This window comes from Meleagris gallopavo, chromosome 5 (genome assembly GCF_905368555.1).
Source record: "Meleagris gallopavo chromosome 5, MGAL_WU_HG_1.1, whole genome shotgun sequence".
In the NCBI taxonomy this organism is placed as follows: Eukaryota; Metazoa; Chordata; class Aves; order Galliformes; family Phasianidae; genus Meleagris; species Meleagris gallopavo.
Genome location: NC_139408.1, coordinates 17057230 through 17075222, shown reverse-complemented (window position 1 = coordinate 17075222; position 17993 = coordinate 17057230). Strand labels below are relative to the sequence as shown.

Here is a 17993-nt window from a genome sequence, read left to right as displayed (position 1 = left end):
GCGAACGCAGACCCACCACAACACAGGCCGTCCCGCGGCTCCCCGCCCCGCTCTGCACCCGGCGCACAGCCCCGCAGAGCCGCGGCACCGACGGCGCTTTGGCGCCCCCTATTGCCTGCAAGGCTGGCGGAGCGCTGCGCCCGTTAGGCGGCTGCTGTGAGGAGCGCTGCGCCGCCCGCCAACGCGCGAGCGCTCAGGCGCTGCGAGGTAGGAGGCTACGCGCCGGCGCACTGGGGCAACGCGAGGCGGCCCCTCCGGCTCGCCGTCGCCTCCCGGCATGCTGAGCGCCGCGCCGGCCCTTTCTGTGGCGGCGCGATGGCGGCCCCGTCCCCGGGTTCGGACATGTTTGATGAGATCGTGATGGCCGATGACAGGTCGGGAGCCTTCGGGGGGCATGGCTCGGGGTCCTCCCGGCGGCAGGGAGGGAGGAAGCGCCGAACCTGGCCGCGATGGCGACGCGAAACGGAAAGGAAGGCGTATAGCCGTGCGTCTGTCCTTGCAGGTTTCACGGGGAGGGCTATCAGGAGGGGTACGCCGAGGGCAGCCAGGCGGGGGCTGCTGAGGGGCGGAGGTACGGCGCCCTGCATGGCGCCAAGATCGGCTCTGAGGTAAGGAGACGTGCTCAGGAATTGCAGTTCGTTGTGGGTTTTTGTTTTCTTCCTTTACAGAATGGTTCTAGCACAGGGATATATCGAATAAAATCCAGTATATTGGTAGCGTGAGCCCTGCGGGCTTCGTTCTAGGAGTGTTCCAGGCAGTCTGAACCTGCTGCTGACAGCACACAGAAAACTACAGTGGAATACTACTCTGTGGAATACAGAGGTTAAAACTGAATGTGCTGTCATAAGCTTCACTAGCCTTATGCAGTTCTAGTTGTGTTCTCTGAGGTGGTTGCTGTAACTCTATAATGCGATGGAAAACACAGCAGTGATAGCGGGGAAGTGAAGTCCCAGGCTGCAGCAAGTGAGGATATGCCCAAATGGAGCAGCCATGGGCACAAGAACAAAGGAAAACATCTGCTTACCTCAAGTAGACAGGGATCTCCAGCAAGATACCCTCACCTCCACCGCCAACCCTTAAATGAGGTCTGGGAAGGGGTGGATCCTGATTCCAACCCTTGTCATTTCAGCTGCATTGCATGCACCTGAGCTCCCCTGGGTTGGCCCTGCCTTCCCACCAGGTGCTCAATCACTGCTTCAGGCCATGACTTAGCATTTCTGCTGCATTTCCCTTCTCCCCACCCCAACTTCCATTCTATTCTCAGTATGGAGAATAATGCATGCTTACAAAACCCTATCAACTCTTACTGCTCTTGCACCACAGGTTCAGGTTTGCAAACCTGCGTCAGAGCTTCTTTACTTGTATTTTATTTCCCTGAAGGAGAGAATAAGAGACAAACAAGTTTGCTTGGAACATGTTGGTGATGGAGCATACGTTTACTTTTATAATCTGAGGTTATGTCTAAAGGCTCCCTGGACCATCTACTGTGGCTCAGCACAGGGAAGAAACAGGGAATGTTGGTTCTTACCCAAGTTATTTCCCAACCAGACAGTCCTGGTTGTCTCTATCACCCTCTTTCTTACTTCTAATACAGGCAGAATTTGTGGCTCAAACATTGCTACTGAAAGAACAGCAGCAGTGGTGTTAGTCCTGTATGAAACAAAAGCAGTAAATGCAAACTCTCAAAGGATAGCTATTATAAAACTTTAATCTGTACTTGACTATGATACAAAGATGAACAGTGCTTATTTTCCTACCAATGTTACAGCTGTCCAGTCCCAAGATGACAGTTAAACAGCTTCTAAAACTGAATACTTTTATACAGTGTAGTCCTATATAGACTGCAATAGAGAAGTGCTCTAATCTACTGATACTGGGAGGTTCCAGAAGATTATCTGTTTACAGTCTCACTGTCATATTAAGTGAAAGAATGACTTAGGTTATCTTTGAACTGTCAGCCTATTGTCTGTCTTGAGGAGAATAATACTGATATAACAATGGCTTGCTTGCTTAAGAATTAAAACAAGATTACAGTTAAAAATATGCCTGTTTTCCAGCACGCCCGAGGTAATATTAGATACAGTGTGTGCTTGGGTTCAAGTGGAAGATTGATACTGCACCCATGTGGTAGTGCATCACTAATTATGCAGAGCAGACTGCTGCAAAGCATCCATGAGCCAGCACCCCCAGACCACAGCAACTTGGTGCTACATGAAGTGAACCTGATGGTGTCTCCACTTACCTGAGGTCTCCAAACAGCTTTGGTGCATGCAGATGAAATTGCCTCACTTTCTTTTTAGTTTGAGCATTTCTGGAGATGTCAGTTCCCAAGCACATGTATTTTAACAAACATAACTCCCAGAAGATTAGAGCTCCCAGATGTTCCCACTGTACTCAGATGAAGTTTGCAGGCTAAAGGAACTTCCAAGTCCAATTGTGCCTTGTAGATTTAAGTGGCAGGTGCATGCACAGATTGAAGTGGAATTTGGCAATAACTCATCAGTTTCATAAATTTTGTGGTTCAAAGCACACGTATCATTTTCTGAGCTTTTCAACGTAGAAATATATTTGTATATCTAATGACTTGTTTCCTTAAGAATAAGAGAATATAAAGCTTTACTTCTCTTTCACTACATAAATATTAAATATGTTGTTTTCTTTTCCCTCCATGACATTCTTAAAAATTCACAGATTGGCAGCTACCTTGGATTTGCACTGACCTGGCAGCATCTGCTCCCAAAATGTACAGATGAAAAGAACAGGTAGGGTTTTAAAAGTATAAGTCATATCCCTTTAATAGTTTTTTCAAGTTATGGTTTTGCCTCCTCTTCAGTTTAAAAAAGAGGCATCTGAAAAACAGAAGGGTGAGCAGATAGATGGTGTCTGGGGTGGCATTGCAGTCTGGACCATCTGATGCTGAAAAGAGGATAAGGGAACTTGGTTTTGTCAGCCTGAAAAGGAGAAGATGGAGATGCCTACATGTACAGCAAAAAAGGAAGTTCTAGAGATGCATTCCTTGCAGCAGCGCACAGTGGAAGAATAATTGATACTTATCACAAGTTGAAACAATTGATGTCCTAATTTGGCATAAAGAGAAGGTTCTTTCCAGCATGACCTCTTAAGTACTGGGACAGGTTGTCCCAGCTGAGGACAGAAGCCCCATCCTTGTGGTTTTCCACGATTTGGTTGGAGGTAGTCCTGAAGAACCTCACTGGGCTTCAAGGTTAGCCCTGCTTTGGGCGGAAGGCAGACTGAATAACTTCCAGGCACCCCTTTACAACCTGCTTCCCCCTTCCCCACTCCAACTTCCATTCTGTTCTCAGTATGGAGAATAATGCATGCTTACAAAACCCTAGCAACTCTTACTGCTCTTGCACCACAAATTCAAGTTTGCAAACCGGTGTCAGAGCTTCTTTAATTACTTAAAAGCTGTGAGAGCGTTCCAGGGGTGAGATGTTAAAAGCTACACTTAAAATATTTTCACTTAAAAATAGTTTCTTTGTTATGAAAGTACTTAGACTGCACAGAATCAAACATACAGATTTCCTGCACTGCGTTTTTGTTGTTATTTATGTACCTAAAAGTAGTGTTTGTTATGATGCATCTTTTCTCATCACTACCCATCACCTGTGTGTTTTATGTTTGGTTAAACAGCTTTCTTAAGACTCAGAGGAACAGAGTAGATTGTGTTCCTCGAGGAAAAAACAAAATAAAACAAAACAAGCCAGAATATATTGGCCTATCTGAAGTCCTCTAGAAGCTGATAGAACTGGTGGCATTATTGTTTCAGCAACATTTTCTTCTGTAAAGTGCAGCATCCATGTGCTTCACGGCAGTTTGAAACTCCTAAATAGATTCACTTGAATAAAAACTTGGGCCCAAGTTCATTGTCTGAAAATTAAACGATAGTTCCAAAGGATGCTTTAACAGTAAAGTGATAGATGAATTTCATTAGTACTTTGAAACCTGAACATCTTAAATTTTAGTTTTCAGCAGTTTATTATTAAATAAATGGTTACATCTGCTGCACTTCTAGGTGCCCCTCTCTCTTTTTCTTACTTCTCTCTAGTTTTCTGTACATATGCAGATACATATGCTTCCAAATATTGATTATTACTTTCCTTTGGTAGAACTTAATGCTTTTTTTCTGACCAGTTTTGATTAATTTGAACAAAATGTCACCTTGCTTTCAGCTATCTCAATAGAATATATCTCAGTACATGTTCTGGTGAGCTTTCTTATTGCATTTGTTAAACACAGTCATCTAATTGGTAATTCTACGTTTCCTGACTAGATGTCTGTTTATGGGAGGTAAGTTAGAAGGAAAGCCTTACATTTGTCAGTTGTACCAAGCTTGGTTTCTGATGATGCCTTAAATACGTATGAGGCAATTTGAATGAAATAAAGACAGAGGGCTGGATTCTATGCTCTGAGTTATAAAATACAATTTTCATACTGACAGATGGAAAAGACTTCTATGGGAGGCTCATTGTTATTTACTATTTTTTCTGTTTGTTTGTTTTTTTTTTTCAGTAAAAAAATAAGGGCTCTGGATTCATTAATAGGAATGATTCAGAAGTTCCCATATGGAGACCCCACTTACGAAAAGCTTCAAGATGATTTGGAAAAAATCAGAGGAAAGTTTAAGCAGGTTTGTAGGACTAAGTTGTTATTTTTAGCACAAAATAGTATTGCTTTCTGTAAATATTTCATCTCCTTTTGCAGTCGTAGTAAAAATGCTTTGAGTTGAGAATTCCCTGAATGATAGCAAATGCAAAATAAAAGAATAAAATTAAACAAATGCAAAATTGAAACTACTATTTGATAGTGAATTACAAGCAGGATCAGAAGAATAGAAAAGGAGGAATTAGTAGTTTGGTTGAATTTCCTGCTGGAAAATGGACGCATCAAAGCACTCTCATGTATTCTTTTTTAGGTTTGTTCAATGCTAAACATTCGATCTGATTTTAGAGTCAGTACTGAAAGATCTTCACTTACATTTTGAATATAAAAGCTGAAGATAAACGTGGATGAAAAAAGACATATTAAAGAACAGATAACTGGAAAGCGTTTATTTGTTTTAAACAGAATCCAAGTAGCAAAGAGATGCTAAATATTAAAGTGGTAAAGAAAAAGCACAAAACATTTGATGGTTTCTTATATTTGTTGAAGTTGTTTTTTTTTTTTTGTTAAATCTCAAGGCATTCTTTAGGATTATAGAAACACTGAAAATCTGTTAAATAGAAGTATTTGATTTACTCTTCATCAGCCTTTCTTTAAAAGGAAAATACATGGATATGCAAAGCTTTCTTATTTAAAGAATGTGTATTATTGTTTTAAAATCTACATATGTAGATCATCCATTTTACACAATGTGTAGGTTTTTTAGATGGAGATTGAATCAGTTGCCTACAGAGCTTGCAGTAGTGAACACCTCTGTGGATAGAAGGTAGAATACAAATGAAGTAAGAACGCAAATGAAGAAAGGTTAAGATACCAGTTCATAAAGTAGCTGCAACTCAGAGTGCAAATCTTGTGATTTTTTCCTAGGCTGGTTTTGCAGACTTATCCAAACATCACAAACCAGGAACAAATAGACCCAAACCCTAGCAATTTAAGTTATCAGTAATAGAAACGTGGCTACTAGAAGAGTTTTGAAGTTGCTACTTGTTCTGCTCACAAAGAAGCAAAATTGCTTTTGACAGATCCTTAGCAATATTAGGCAAAGAACCCACAGATACACCAACAGTCACATGCAGAAAAAAAAGAGTTGAACTCACCCTGCTGGTGAAGGGAAGCTCTGAGGAAGCAGCCAAGGCCCAAAAGATGCTCTCCCTTCAGAGTCTGGCTCTTATATGAGCCCGGGGTGGCTCCACCCTGGGTCCACTCCTTCTGGTCACATGGGGAGCACAGGTGCAGCTTAAATTTTTTAAAACGTTTACTGTGCATTTGCATCTGGGATGCAAGGGCATCTGTTTTGCTTTTTTACTGTAATTCTGGACTAAAAAGATAAAAATATTTTGTTGAATGTATACCTGCGTGCATATGTATTGACTTCATCTCAAAATCATCTTTTATTTTTGTCTGATTCCTGAGTATACGAATATGTCAATATCAGCTGCCTTTCTTAATAGTTACTTACAGTGTACATATGTAAATATGTAAGTGTTCAAACAGCTTTGATATACATACTGCCAGAGCCATCTAGTGGAGAAGGTTTTTATACTGTTTAAAAATAGCCTATAAGTAGTGCTTCTTGTAATAGTTCACAAGTATTTATTAAGATGAAGTTGTTCAAATAGTGCAGAATATATGTATGCATGATGCAGCTCTTCTAATGATGTGGTGAATGCCTTTGAAATAAAGTAGTATTGAGGTAGGATTTATTTGTAGCTTGTTTCTTTATTTCAGACTTTGGAAGTGACATGACAGCATTGCTGGTATCTTCATTTAGGGCAGCTGAAGTATGGCTTTTGTTATGCAACTTAGACCAGTGGGCAACGTGAACAAGCTCCAGTGTGTGAGCACCTGAGACATTAGCAGAAAAGAAGAACATACCATATAACCTCAATAAATAAATAGACATATAACGGGTCATTTACCAGAGAAATGTAATTTCATTTTATATTCCCCTGAGAGAAAGCCAAATTTGAAAAAGCTGTCTCAGGATCCATAAATTAACACATTTTTTACAAATCATGTTATTTTGCTTCAAAGCAATGAAAGTGTGCTAATATTTAGCTGTGATTGACTCAGTGTTTTTTTGCTGAAAACTAGATACTGTATTTTAAGTAAGTGTCCTCCTTCCCCCCAAGCTGATCTGGTATCAGAAAGGCAGTTTATTGCTCTTCTGAATGATGTACAATGAGAAGTAAACACTGGATGTCTAAGTGTTCAACTTTGAACATGTGATCTTTTCTGGAATCTTTGTACCTGGCTTGCAAAAATGTGCAGAAAGACTGGGAAAGAGATGTGATAGCTCAAAGTATCTGTGGTGCATTTGATGACTAGAAGTGCATGCTATGTAAGCGACGTGCTAAGTGCTTCTCTAGAGATTGTATTGAATACAGAATTCATTTCGCTGTCTTGAGAAAAGGGATCCTTGGAGATCAGTCACTTAACACCTTATTTTTAAATCTCATGGCTGTATTTCTGCTATTGCTTTACTATCATCTTCTAATAAAATCTATGTTTTAATATAAATTGCTAACATAAATATGAATGACTGTAGCATCTCTGACTTCAAACTGGGGTATGCCAGCTTTAGGTCTTAACTTAGCTACAGGTGTGTGCACATCTGTATTTTTCTGATTATCTTTTATGTGGGCATGATAATTTGTATTAAATGTGCTACAGTTAATAGTTCTGCTGGATATGTAATCATACACTTCTTCAGTGCAAACTTTTAAAAATATCTTCTGTAACAGAGTTGTGGATTAGGGTTTCTTGTGACCTTCAGGATTTTAATGCTAGTCTCCACAGCACAGAGGGGTTTTTTTTTATGCCTTAGTGACAACTAAGGAGTTAAAGACCAGATTACATTATGAATATCGTTTTGTCTTAATCAATGTGACTCCTTGCAAACAGTCTTGCATTTTAATTACTTGAATTCATCAGGATGTGCTACTTAGTGACATCAAAAGTGGCTAGGAGTACCTGGCTTTTTACATGCTTCTACTTTCAGTTGCGTTTCTCAGAGGAGAAACCTAGGAAATGAAGAACATAAGAGTTAGCAAAAACCTGTGAAAGATACATCCTTAAGTCAACTACAGTGTTATTAAAAAAAAAAAGTCATTAATATTCGTGATAATTTTGAGCCAGGGTACTCAAAAGACCAATTGGTTTCACGAGACATAGGGCATATGTTTTTCTCTTCTTTTGATGCCTGTCTTGCAAACACCTTTCTTAAATCTGTAAGAAATTAATGAAAAACTCTTATGGAAGGTTTCATTAGCAGCCTGGTTACTCATCTTGTCAGGACCCTGGTGGAAGCAGGCTTTAAACTGTAATTAAGGACTATCAGAAGATCTGTGTGTGGATCTAAGAAGATCTGATGCTGAATAAAGCATCTGTGAAACAGTACTCAGACATTTTCTGGTCTCAGCAACTGACTGCACAACTTCAGGATTGCTTTAAGGTCTGGGAGGGAAGGATGCAGAAAAATGCAGTCCTGTAGACTACAATATCAGTTATTAATAAACTAGGACAGAGATCACGGCTCTGCAGTCATAGTGGTTTAAGTTTTCCTGGAGATACTTGATCTGATAAAAACAAGTAGCATGGAAGGTTTCTGCCAAAAATACTGAAGTTACTAAGACTCACAGCAATGCATTTTAACATGTTCTTATTCACTACCCCTAGTTATGCTCAGTAGTTAGGGAGGAACGCTTGAAATATTTAACTCTTAATTTTCTGACTTGCTGGGGCTGTGTTCTGGCTTGTTTTGTTTCTTTGTGGACTTAACTCAAGGTGTTGAGCATACATCTTTCATTTTAAGAGTGAATGCAAAGCTAATTACTGCTAGTGTATTAAAGTCATTTCAGTTGAGAAGACTTATTTTCATTTCTAAATTAAAAGAGTACAAGAAACGGTGAGTTTTGAGGCATCAACAAGGAAAGATAAGCTCATCTCTGACTACAGTGAATTAATTCCCTGCAGAATTCCATTCTGATTTCAGTGTTGTCTTACAGCCATGGGGTCATTAGCTGCTAATCCCAAATCAGTCATTACTAGTACATGTAAACTGACTTTGTCGGTTATCTGTGACATTGTACTACATCAACACAGTAAGAGTTCTTTACTGAGACTGCATTTCTATACAGATTTTCAAAAAGAACTTAGAGAAGGAGGACAGAAAAAAAAACAGGATAGCGTTCTACTCACAAAGAAGCAAAATCACTCTGGTGGGTTCTTAGCAATACTTGCAAGTACCCCAATAGTCACGTACAAGAAGAAGAGCTGAATTCATCCAACTGAATCTCTGGCTATACAGCAGCCCTTCTCAAGAAGCAGCCAAGGCCCAAGAGATGTTCTCCCTTTAGCAGCTGGCCCTTACTTGAGATCAGAGGGGCTCCACCCTTGGTCCACACCTTCTGGTCATGCGGGGAGCACAGGTGCCAACAATTTGCCTGTGCCCCCTGGGCCAGCCACACCTCTTCACCAGGTGCTCAGTCACCAGTTCAAGCTGTGACTAACAGTTCTACAGATGGAGATTAAAACCTTCGAGTTAAATTCATTATTAAAATGCTTGTTCCACCTTCATTAAACAAGTACAGTTCCATTAGATTTGCCATGAACTGTCATGTGAATGGGATCAAGTTCAGCTCTGAAGAAATACCTGTAATTAACAGAAAATTGTGAAATCAGGGAAAACAAACGTGCATATGCAGTTGTTCCCTCAGAAAGCAGTACAGGAGAATCCTATTATGTTTTCCTAAAACAAGGTTACTGTAACTTGTATTTGAATTTGTAAGGAAAGCCTGACATCCCAGTTTGGTTCTGTGACTTTTTGATCTGATTGCTATTGAGGTATAAAATAGAAAAGCAGTCGTGTTTCGTATCCTGTACATAGAACCTGTGCAATCTCATTTTGCCAGCTTCCTGGAAATGCACCATTTAGAGGAAGAGTGAGTCAAGCACCCATTTTGGTTTGTCCTTAGGGTTTCTAGAAAGGTAGCATACTTCTATTGATTATTTTAGAGTATGGATTAGAAATCTTGAGATAGAATTGTGAGCTTTAATTTTTCGGTAGTTCAGTATGAACGTGTATGAACAAATGCTTTGTTTTGGAAGACGTGGAAGAATTTGAGCCCTTGGGTGTATTCATGAAAGTTTATTTACACTTTGGCTGTAAATAGTTTCTCTCATTGAAACAAACCAAGATCCCTCATTCAGAAGTATGCCTGCATCTTCTTGCTCCCCAGTGCTTTCGCTTTAGAACTTATATTCTTTTAAGACAACTTACCCACATTAAGAGGTCACATAATGTGAATTTGGAAAGTTTGAAATCCATAAATCCTATCCTGTTCACATCTTTTTGTTCTTTGTGCATCTATACACATTTTGAATACATTCTGAATTGACTCTTGTGTTTCTAAAAATCATGCAACTAAAGTCCTGGATCTAATACTGATTATTTATTATTTACTTACAATCTGCAAAAGCTCTGGCTTCTATTAAATACAGCCTTCTGTTTCAAGATCTGGTTTAACAATTTCAGTTTTCAAGTTTTGTTCTTCAATAAAAGCAGGTACCTTCCTCCTTGGTGGCCTGCTTTAATATCTGTAGTTTTTTTTATCATGTCCTGTAATTACAGCGTTGAATGTTTGAGAGGAATTGTCTATACTAATAAGTGGCATTTTCTGGAGGTAAAGTGGGCACTCAACTGAAGGTAGAGCTCCTCATCAGGGTCATTATTTTCTTAAACAGTATCTGCACTGCTAGCAATGTGAAGCACTAAATACTACCAAGTACTAGTGTTTGCAGGTCTAATGATCTTAAGGATATAGTTTGAAAGATTCTGAAATACTACAGTTAGCTGAAGTCCATCTGGATTGGAATCATTATTTCCAAGGGCACACCAGAGGAGGTTGTAACAAAGCAGGATCAGGCATGTATGTGTGTGTGATGAGTCCCATCAAGATCTTCTTAAAGAGAAAGGCTTTGGTTTCAAATGAAAATTGTAATTCTTCATATTCTTGGTACAGTGCAGTGTGAATATTAATGCCTTTGAAATATTATTACCCTTTGCAGTTTCTCATGGCAACTTCTTCTGGACTAATTACAGCCTAAAACTTCAGCTTTCATAGTTGGACAAGTAACTATGAAGATTTTCATTTTACATTCTGTCCCAAGTTTGGTTGTTTTGTTTTTTTAATGGACAGAGTTATGTCTGTGGACATTATCAGGGAGATATCACCAGCGAAGATGGAGATCTTGGAGAGATGAAATGAGTGCTGTGGTCAAGCTGCAACTTTTGGTGTCTAAAATTGACTTGTAAAGACTAACTAGAGCAATCTTGTGCTGAGGCTCTTCACTGTAGTTAATTCATCTGGAACTAACGTGACTATCACTGGCACTGCACTGAATATTCCTGCCTTAATCACAGGACTGTTTATTCCTTAAGTGTATTATATTCTTACAGCATTTCTCACCCTAGGATTCTTTAAGTAAAATATTTAAGTCAACTCTTGAGTAGCATATAGCTCTACCAAATGATGTAATGTTCTGCAGAAGGAGATGTGGTCACTATGTTTGTCTGAGACATAACCAATATACAAGACTTTGGAGATCTTCATTAATGTAAAGTAGTACCCATTCATTCTCATATAAAATATGTGAAAGCTATAGAAAGTGCCAGTTGAATCTGAAGTGGCTTGCTGTACAGTATTGTTTTTCATATATATATATGTAATTAGCCAATTCCACAATCCTTCCTTCCTTCCTTCCTTCCTTCCTTCCTTCCTTCCTTCCTTCCTTCCTTCCTTCCTTCCTTTCTTCCTTCCTTCCTTCCCTCCTTCCTTTCCTTCCTTCCTTCCCTCCTTCCCTCCTTCCCTGTCATAGCAAAATAGCATACATATAGTTTCTGAATAGGTACAAGAAATAGCATTTAGCTTTTCTATTGCAACATCAGAAAGTGCCTGTAGTGCAGAATATGTATGGATGGCATCTGGAATAGTGGAATACTGTCTGAAAGAATTAAACTGCTATTTGTTTATAATAAAATTATGGAGTTTACTTTCAGCAAAAGTCCTGTTTTGGCAGGAAGAGGATTGGTTATTCAGTTTCTGCATCTCAGCTCTGCGCTAAGCGGAGTCAGCATCAGGATTTGTCACTGTCTTCTTCCTTGCTGATTGCTTAGCGGCACGATTTGCTGCTTTCTATCCATGTAATGTTTAGCTGCAATTTGTAGCTTTCAGCTTCTTCAGGATTCTGTGGAATAATCGACACCGCTTGGAATCTTGATTGTAGGAACTGTGAGTCAGCAACCCTTTAATTTTTTTAGTTGCAGCTATTGTTCCAGCAGCAAGCTTTACTGCTATTGTCCACTGTTTGTCCAGCTCACGTTTACTGGACTGTGGGAACGGATTAGGGTTTCATGGCTTTTTTTTCCTTCTTGCATAAACTCTTGATCAAAGACATTCCTTGGATGACAAAACACTGTATACTGTGTCACACAGTCCTGACCAGACTGCACGAACAGTAGTTTAAAAACACATGCCCACATTGTTCTCTGAACTGGCTTTTTTTTTTTTTTTTTTGGTAGTATAGTGTATGTGTAGACACTGAATTTTTGAGACCCCACTTACCTTCTTAAAAAAAAATACAGAATCTATTGTTAATAAGCACTTAATAGTCTCTGGAATACAAATAGAAACAAATGAATATTTGAGACTCAGAGCCATAGTAGTATGTAACTTAGAATACATAATAATATGTAATTCTTAAAGGAAATCTAGAGACTGTGTTTGCAGTGTATTTTCTTGAGAGCACCCTTGGTTGTGGCAGTTATTCAAGCACCTTGTAACCTTAAAACCATATTAAACTTACAGCATCACTTTGCGTCATATCTGGGACAGCTGAGTGAAATGGAGAATGAATTATTTGGGCACAGCTTGGGAATTTGTAAACCACCTTAACCATAAGTACGTTATAATTATATGTCATGATGTTAGAAGTTGTCTTATGCAATAACGTGGGGACAGACTGCTCAAGCAATCCAGTAGCATCAGCGGTTTGAGAAATAATGAGAGAAATCGTGTTAGAGAAAAATCTGGAGAGACATTTACAAGGAGCTGTACTTGTGATTTGCCCGGAATTCTCAGGTGAACAGTTTAAACTATATTGTCCATAAAGGAGGAGCTTGTCTGATTCTTAGCAGTCCAAGGGCTTCCATGAAAAGAAAAGCCAGGATTAATACGCAGCTGATAAACACATTGTGTAAAAGAAGCAAAGTGGTCCCAGTGAGTGACTGAAACAGCTATATATAAAGTCAAAAGTATAAAGTAAAAAACGAAATAAATGTGTTTATAAGAAATAATGTTTATTTTATAGAAAATAACTGCTGATTTCTTCTGGAAAGCTTGGGGAGTAAATTTGCTGGAGAGCTGTTCTTCGTAATTAATGTCGCCAGCAACCAAATGTAAAGAACGATGGCCCGTGTGTGCTGAAGGAGCAAAAAAGCTGTTCAAAAGTAATACCGTGTATTCAAAACAACCTATAGTGATAAAATCTAATAAAAGGAGAAATAAAACATCAAAAAGCTCAATTGTCTGTTTCAGACAGTTTACCATCAGAGCAGTGACTTAGGACACCGGGTCACTCGTTCAGTGCTGGCTCAGGCAAGCTGTCGTAATGCTCTAGTGGTGGCCTAGTGGCCTTTGTTAAATGGTTTGCTCATCTCAGCCCAACTCCTTAGCTGTCACAGGAGACCAAGCATTTAATGGCATATAGCATCTGGATGGATGTAGACAAGTGCCACAGGTACTCACCTATGATGGGTGAAATAAAAAAGCCACACTACTACAGCAACATATCATCCAAAATTTATTTGCTCAGGTTGAGAACGGTGAGTAGATAGTGATTTCTGTTCTGTGAGTCACATGCACTCACATACAAATTGAAGCCCTAGGCCTTCACCGCTCACCCCAACCACGTTTGTTACCACATATGACTTAAGCAACATTTGCTTAAGTTCATGTTTTGCTTCTTTGTTTCGCAGTTCATGCCAGGTCAGTCAGAGATGAGCAGATGTAATCAAGGTCTGATATGAGTGGGCAGCCTTTGGCTTTCAGGTAGGCCTCACCATATGGCAGACATTTTAGTCGGGAATGTCGTGCTGTAGCTGTGCCCTAATCTGTACTTCGAATATGACAGGAGTGTAACTTTCTATTTGTCTTGAAGTGAATGTGCAGGCTTGGTGTTCTGTTTTGAGATGGGTTGCTACACTGAGACGGGTTCTTTACCTGAAATAAAAATTAAGTGTTGCATTTCTTCAGAGAGATTATAAATGAAAAGGTAGCATAAGCCACAAGTAAAATGAGAACAGAGATGAAATCCACACAAATGGATTATTTTTTTCATACAGTGTAAGTGAGAAGACTTCTAGCAGCACTAAATACAACCTCCAGAACCCAGAGAGGGAGCTTGGAAAGGTAAAAGCTGTTGTTGGAATTGATCTGTGTGTAGTAGTTATTGCTCCCCAAAAAATAGGGGCTGTTCTGGTAGGAATTGATCCTCTGCAGAGTGTTGGTTTTTATATTCAGGAGTTGGCTGGAAATGCTGTGCACAGTCTGGGCCCTAGAAGCTGTCCCTGTACTGCGGGGTGGTGCTTCCACAGCAGCAAAGCCCATGCAGAGTTCAGATGCTGCATGTGTGCCTTGTTTGTGGTACACTGAAAGCACCCAGTCTTTCTGCCAGCAGTTTTCTCTTTAAGTGAGAGAATTCGTAAAAATTGTGGCTGGAAATATTTAGCAGTTTCTTAGTATGGCTGTGCAGGTGCTAATGGGATCGCTGAGAAACTGTTTGGTTTTCTTATCAGATTTCTAAAAAAGCAAAAAGAGAACTTCTACCTTGCTCCTTGAGCCTAAAGAGCAAAATCAGAATTCTGGCAAGCCTTACGTTAGCAGTGCAATCCAGTTAATAAATACGCAATCATTGTTTGATCTTAATATTGTGGGGAACTCAAAAGCTAAATGGGAATGTTTGCCGTGCCACTGCAATTACCTGTGTCAGTTATATTGCTGGGATCATAAAATCACCATGTTTGTCTGAAAAAGATACATTTCCCATTAAGAGATGTTGGTGGGATTTCATTGAAATGCCATCATTTGTAGCTTTACTACCTTTGTCCCATTGTAGCTTTTCAGTGACACTACTAGGAATCTTACCAGAGCATCTAGCCCACCTTCTTGGGTCATTCCTGTGGCTCTCCTGAAACAGTAGCTTCTCTTTCTCCTTTATCTGGAGTTTTCCATCCCTTTAAATGCCAAGTATGCTTCCACATACGTGGATTTCCAGTTTCTGCATTTAATGGACCATGCTTATTCTTTAATAAAGAATGTGTGATGTTAATATTCATAAAAGATACAAGTTTGCCAGTCTGAATTCAGCAATGGAATTGGAGTTTGTAGAGATCTTTTGGAGGTTTTCTGTGTACGCTTCTCCATCTGATGTAATAAAGTATTTTTCCTTTTAATGAGCAAGAGCGCAGCCTAGCTGAATGTGCATATTTTTTACAGCCTATAGTAAATTGTTTTTCTTGCTACATTCTTGTCATCCTGCCCTTTTCAATGTGAATAATACATTTGAATTTAGTAGGCTGCATTCAGAAATGATGCTTAAGAGAAAGAAAATGCAAATAGCAGAACTGACAGTGAGGGCTTAAACCTGTTAAAAGTCACAGAATATCTGTTTTTAATAGTGTAAAACATCATAGAAAAGGCAAAAACCACTTAACATGTTCAACAGAAAGCAGATAGAAATTTCTCATTGCTTCCCCCCCCCCTTCCCCCAGCAAAAAGCTGTTTGTCTCAAATCAGGATCATAAGTATGTCCTCAAACTCAAAACGTATGAGTAAATGAACTAGGACAGACTGATTCTGCACTAGTGTGTAACAGTTGTCAGCAGCTTTCATTGTAGCCTCCTTTGCAGTAGTTATTGCATAGAAAAGGTTGTGACGTGCAGTTTAATCACTGGGAAGCTCATAAAGCAGATACCAGACTTGTCATCCTGGGAGACTTGACATTTCACATGAGTTGATACTTCTAATGCGGTACTGACATCACGTTCTCCTCTCATTCTCAATAGTCAGCATATAGATTAGAAGCGTGATCGTTCTCCACAAAGAATAATTTGCTTTTTTGATGCTGCTGTGCCCAGCTCTTGCAATTGGCAACACGCATCCTGTTTTCAGAGAGGCACCTTGGAGAAGGAATTGGCAAACAGGTTTTTCTCATTTTGTAATCGTACCTCATTACTGTTGTATTTCCTTCTCGAGTCCAGTTCTTTTTTGTGTATCTTAGCAGGCTTTTAATTTTTTTCTGTATTAATTCCGCATTCTCTCTGATACCAGTAACCAGCAAAAGCTTTGCAGGAGGTGGAGGGAAGGAAGAGACTGCTGATTTTGTCTGTTTTTAAAACAAACCATTTCTGTAAATGCGTTGCCAGGCACAAAACCATACACTGACCAACACTGACAAGCATAATTGAGTGCCAGTCACCTGCCCACTTCTAAGAACACCTGCTTTCCTAAAGCAGGGATAAGAATGTTAGCGTTGCAATTGTTAAAGCCCAGTCAGAATGAGAGTGGCGTGGCTTATTTATTACATGACATAGTTGCTACCATTCTGCATGTGTGAAAGTAATAAAATGACACAACAAGCAGGCACTGGGTTTTACCAATTTTATTTCTAGACTTTAGTGTTGGTTTTTTTTTTTTTTTTTTTGCTGGAAACTTGTCTGTTACAGGTCTGTTGGTGAAAATGTGCATTTCAGACCAGTGATGCCAATAAGTACAATATAAAAATGTACAAATCTGAATTGCTTGCTTACTACAGATTGTTATAACAACGTGACAAACAAAGCATCTCTGTTGGCACATGAACCCACGTATCTGGATTTGGCATTTCAGTACATACAATATGGAAAGAAATTTGCAGTACACACTGCCACTCAGTGTAACACATAACATAACCAACAACCACTAACTCAGTAATCATGTTTGGTTCAGAGACACAGAGATGCCACAAACAGAAGTGTTTTATGAGGTAAGCAGTAAGAAATGTTCCTGAAATTTGGACAGAATGTATCCAGTCCTCCTGGGTCCTGCGACTGCTAGTAGCATTGCAATGCTCTGTTTATGCACTATGTAGGGTCTTAACTGCATTTGCCTCAAAAGAGTTCTAATTCTGTTTTGGTTTAGCAGCATACAGGCAACAGCTAGATTATTCTTCAGCATACAACTCTGTTAGCTGGCTTATTTATGAGATTTACAGGCTTTTTAAATTAGCATTATGCTATAATTAAAAAAAAAAAAATTAAAAAAAAAAACAACAACAAAAAAAACAACAAACAACCCTAGTATATCATAACAGATTAAACACACAAAATACTTAAGAGTTCCAGAAGATAACCTATCACACCAAGTGATGCATCCCAACTGACGGGAACCACATCAGGTGGCATACAAAAGTTATATTATAATGCACCTTTCATATATCAATGTGGCTAATAACACAGCTTAGAACTACTATGATAATAAACCCCAGATCAGACAAAGAATCCAGCTTTATAAAATGTGTAACAACAAAAAGCGACATTACTCGATCTTCTGAAATGTCTGCTGTCTTTAAATCAATGCAACCTAGTTGCAAATCGCGAGACCCATTCAGAACAACGTTCGATGCATTTCCATTTGCAGTAGAACTATGAGGCACTGTGTACGAACATTAAAACCTGGTCTAGACATGGTTAACTGAAGTATGAGGTATTGTGAAACAGGAACCTTTTTGGAATAGAGCAGTAATCACATTAAGTAAAAATTGATCACATAAAAAATCTACAAAAAAAAAAAATGATGTCAATAATATAATTTTCTATGAGAAAATTAAAACCTATAACATGGCAGTATATGACATTGTATAACAAAAAAAAAAAAAAAAAAAAAAAACTGATCCACAAAATAGCAGCAAAACACAATGACAAAGATACAGAAAAGCAATGTTAATTTTTTTTCAAACCATGCTGGGAATTTATCCATAGCAGCTCAATAAAAATGGAGCATCCGCTCCTTTTCTTTTCTCTTTTCTCTTTTTTTTTTTTTTATTTTTTTCTTTTTTCTTTTTTTTTTTTTCTCTCCGTTCCTTTTTTTTTGTTTTGTATTGTTTTTACAATCAACACCTTAGCGGCAGTTTTCTCACATACATTTCACCATCACATTCTCCTCGAGCATCAACTTCAACAGCTATGTCCACGTCCCTTCAGCTACTTCCTA

The 17993-nt window shown here is 39.1% G+C and overlaps 1 protein-coding gene across 16 annotated transcripts in view; it reads left to right on the top strand.

The window, feature by feature from the left end:
- The first annotated feature begins 218 nt into the window (after positions 1–218).
- LTO1 (LTO1 maturation factor of ABCE1) overlaps positions 219–17993 on the top strand; it is a 32642-nt gene continuing 14867 nt past the window's right edge. For 6 of the 16 annotated variants that reach the window (XR_004159870.2, XM_085224504.1, XM_031553479.2 and 3 more), the window contains exons 1-4: positions 219–374; positions 503–608; positions 2692–2762; positions 4534–4651. Coding sequence is in view for 15 of the 16 variants with exons in the window: in XM_085224504.1 (XP_085080630.1) it covers positions 316–374; positions 503–608; positions 2692–2762; positions 4534–4651 (354 nt within the window). In the remaining variant the exon portion in view is untranslated. The other 10 variants (XM_031553483.2, XM_085224503.1, XM_031553482.2 and 7 more) reach the window with 10 other exon arrangements.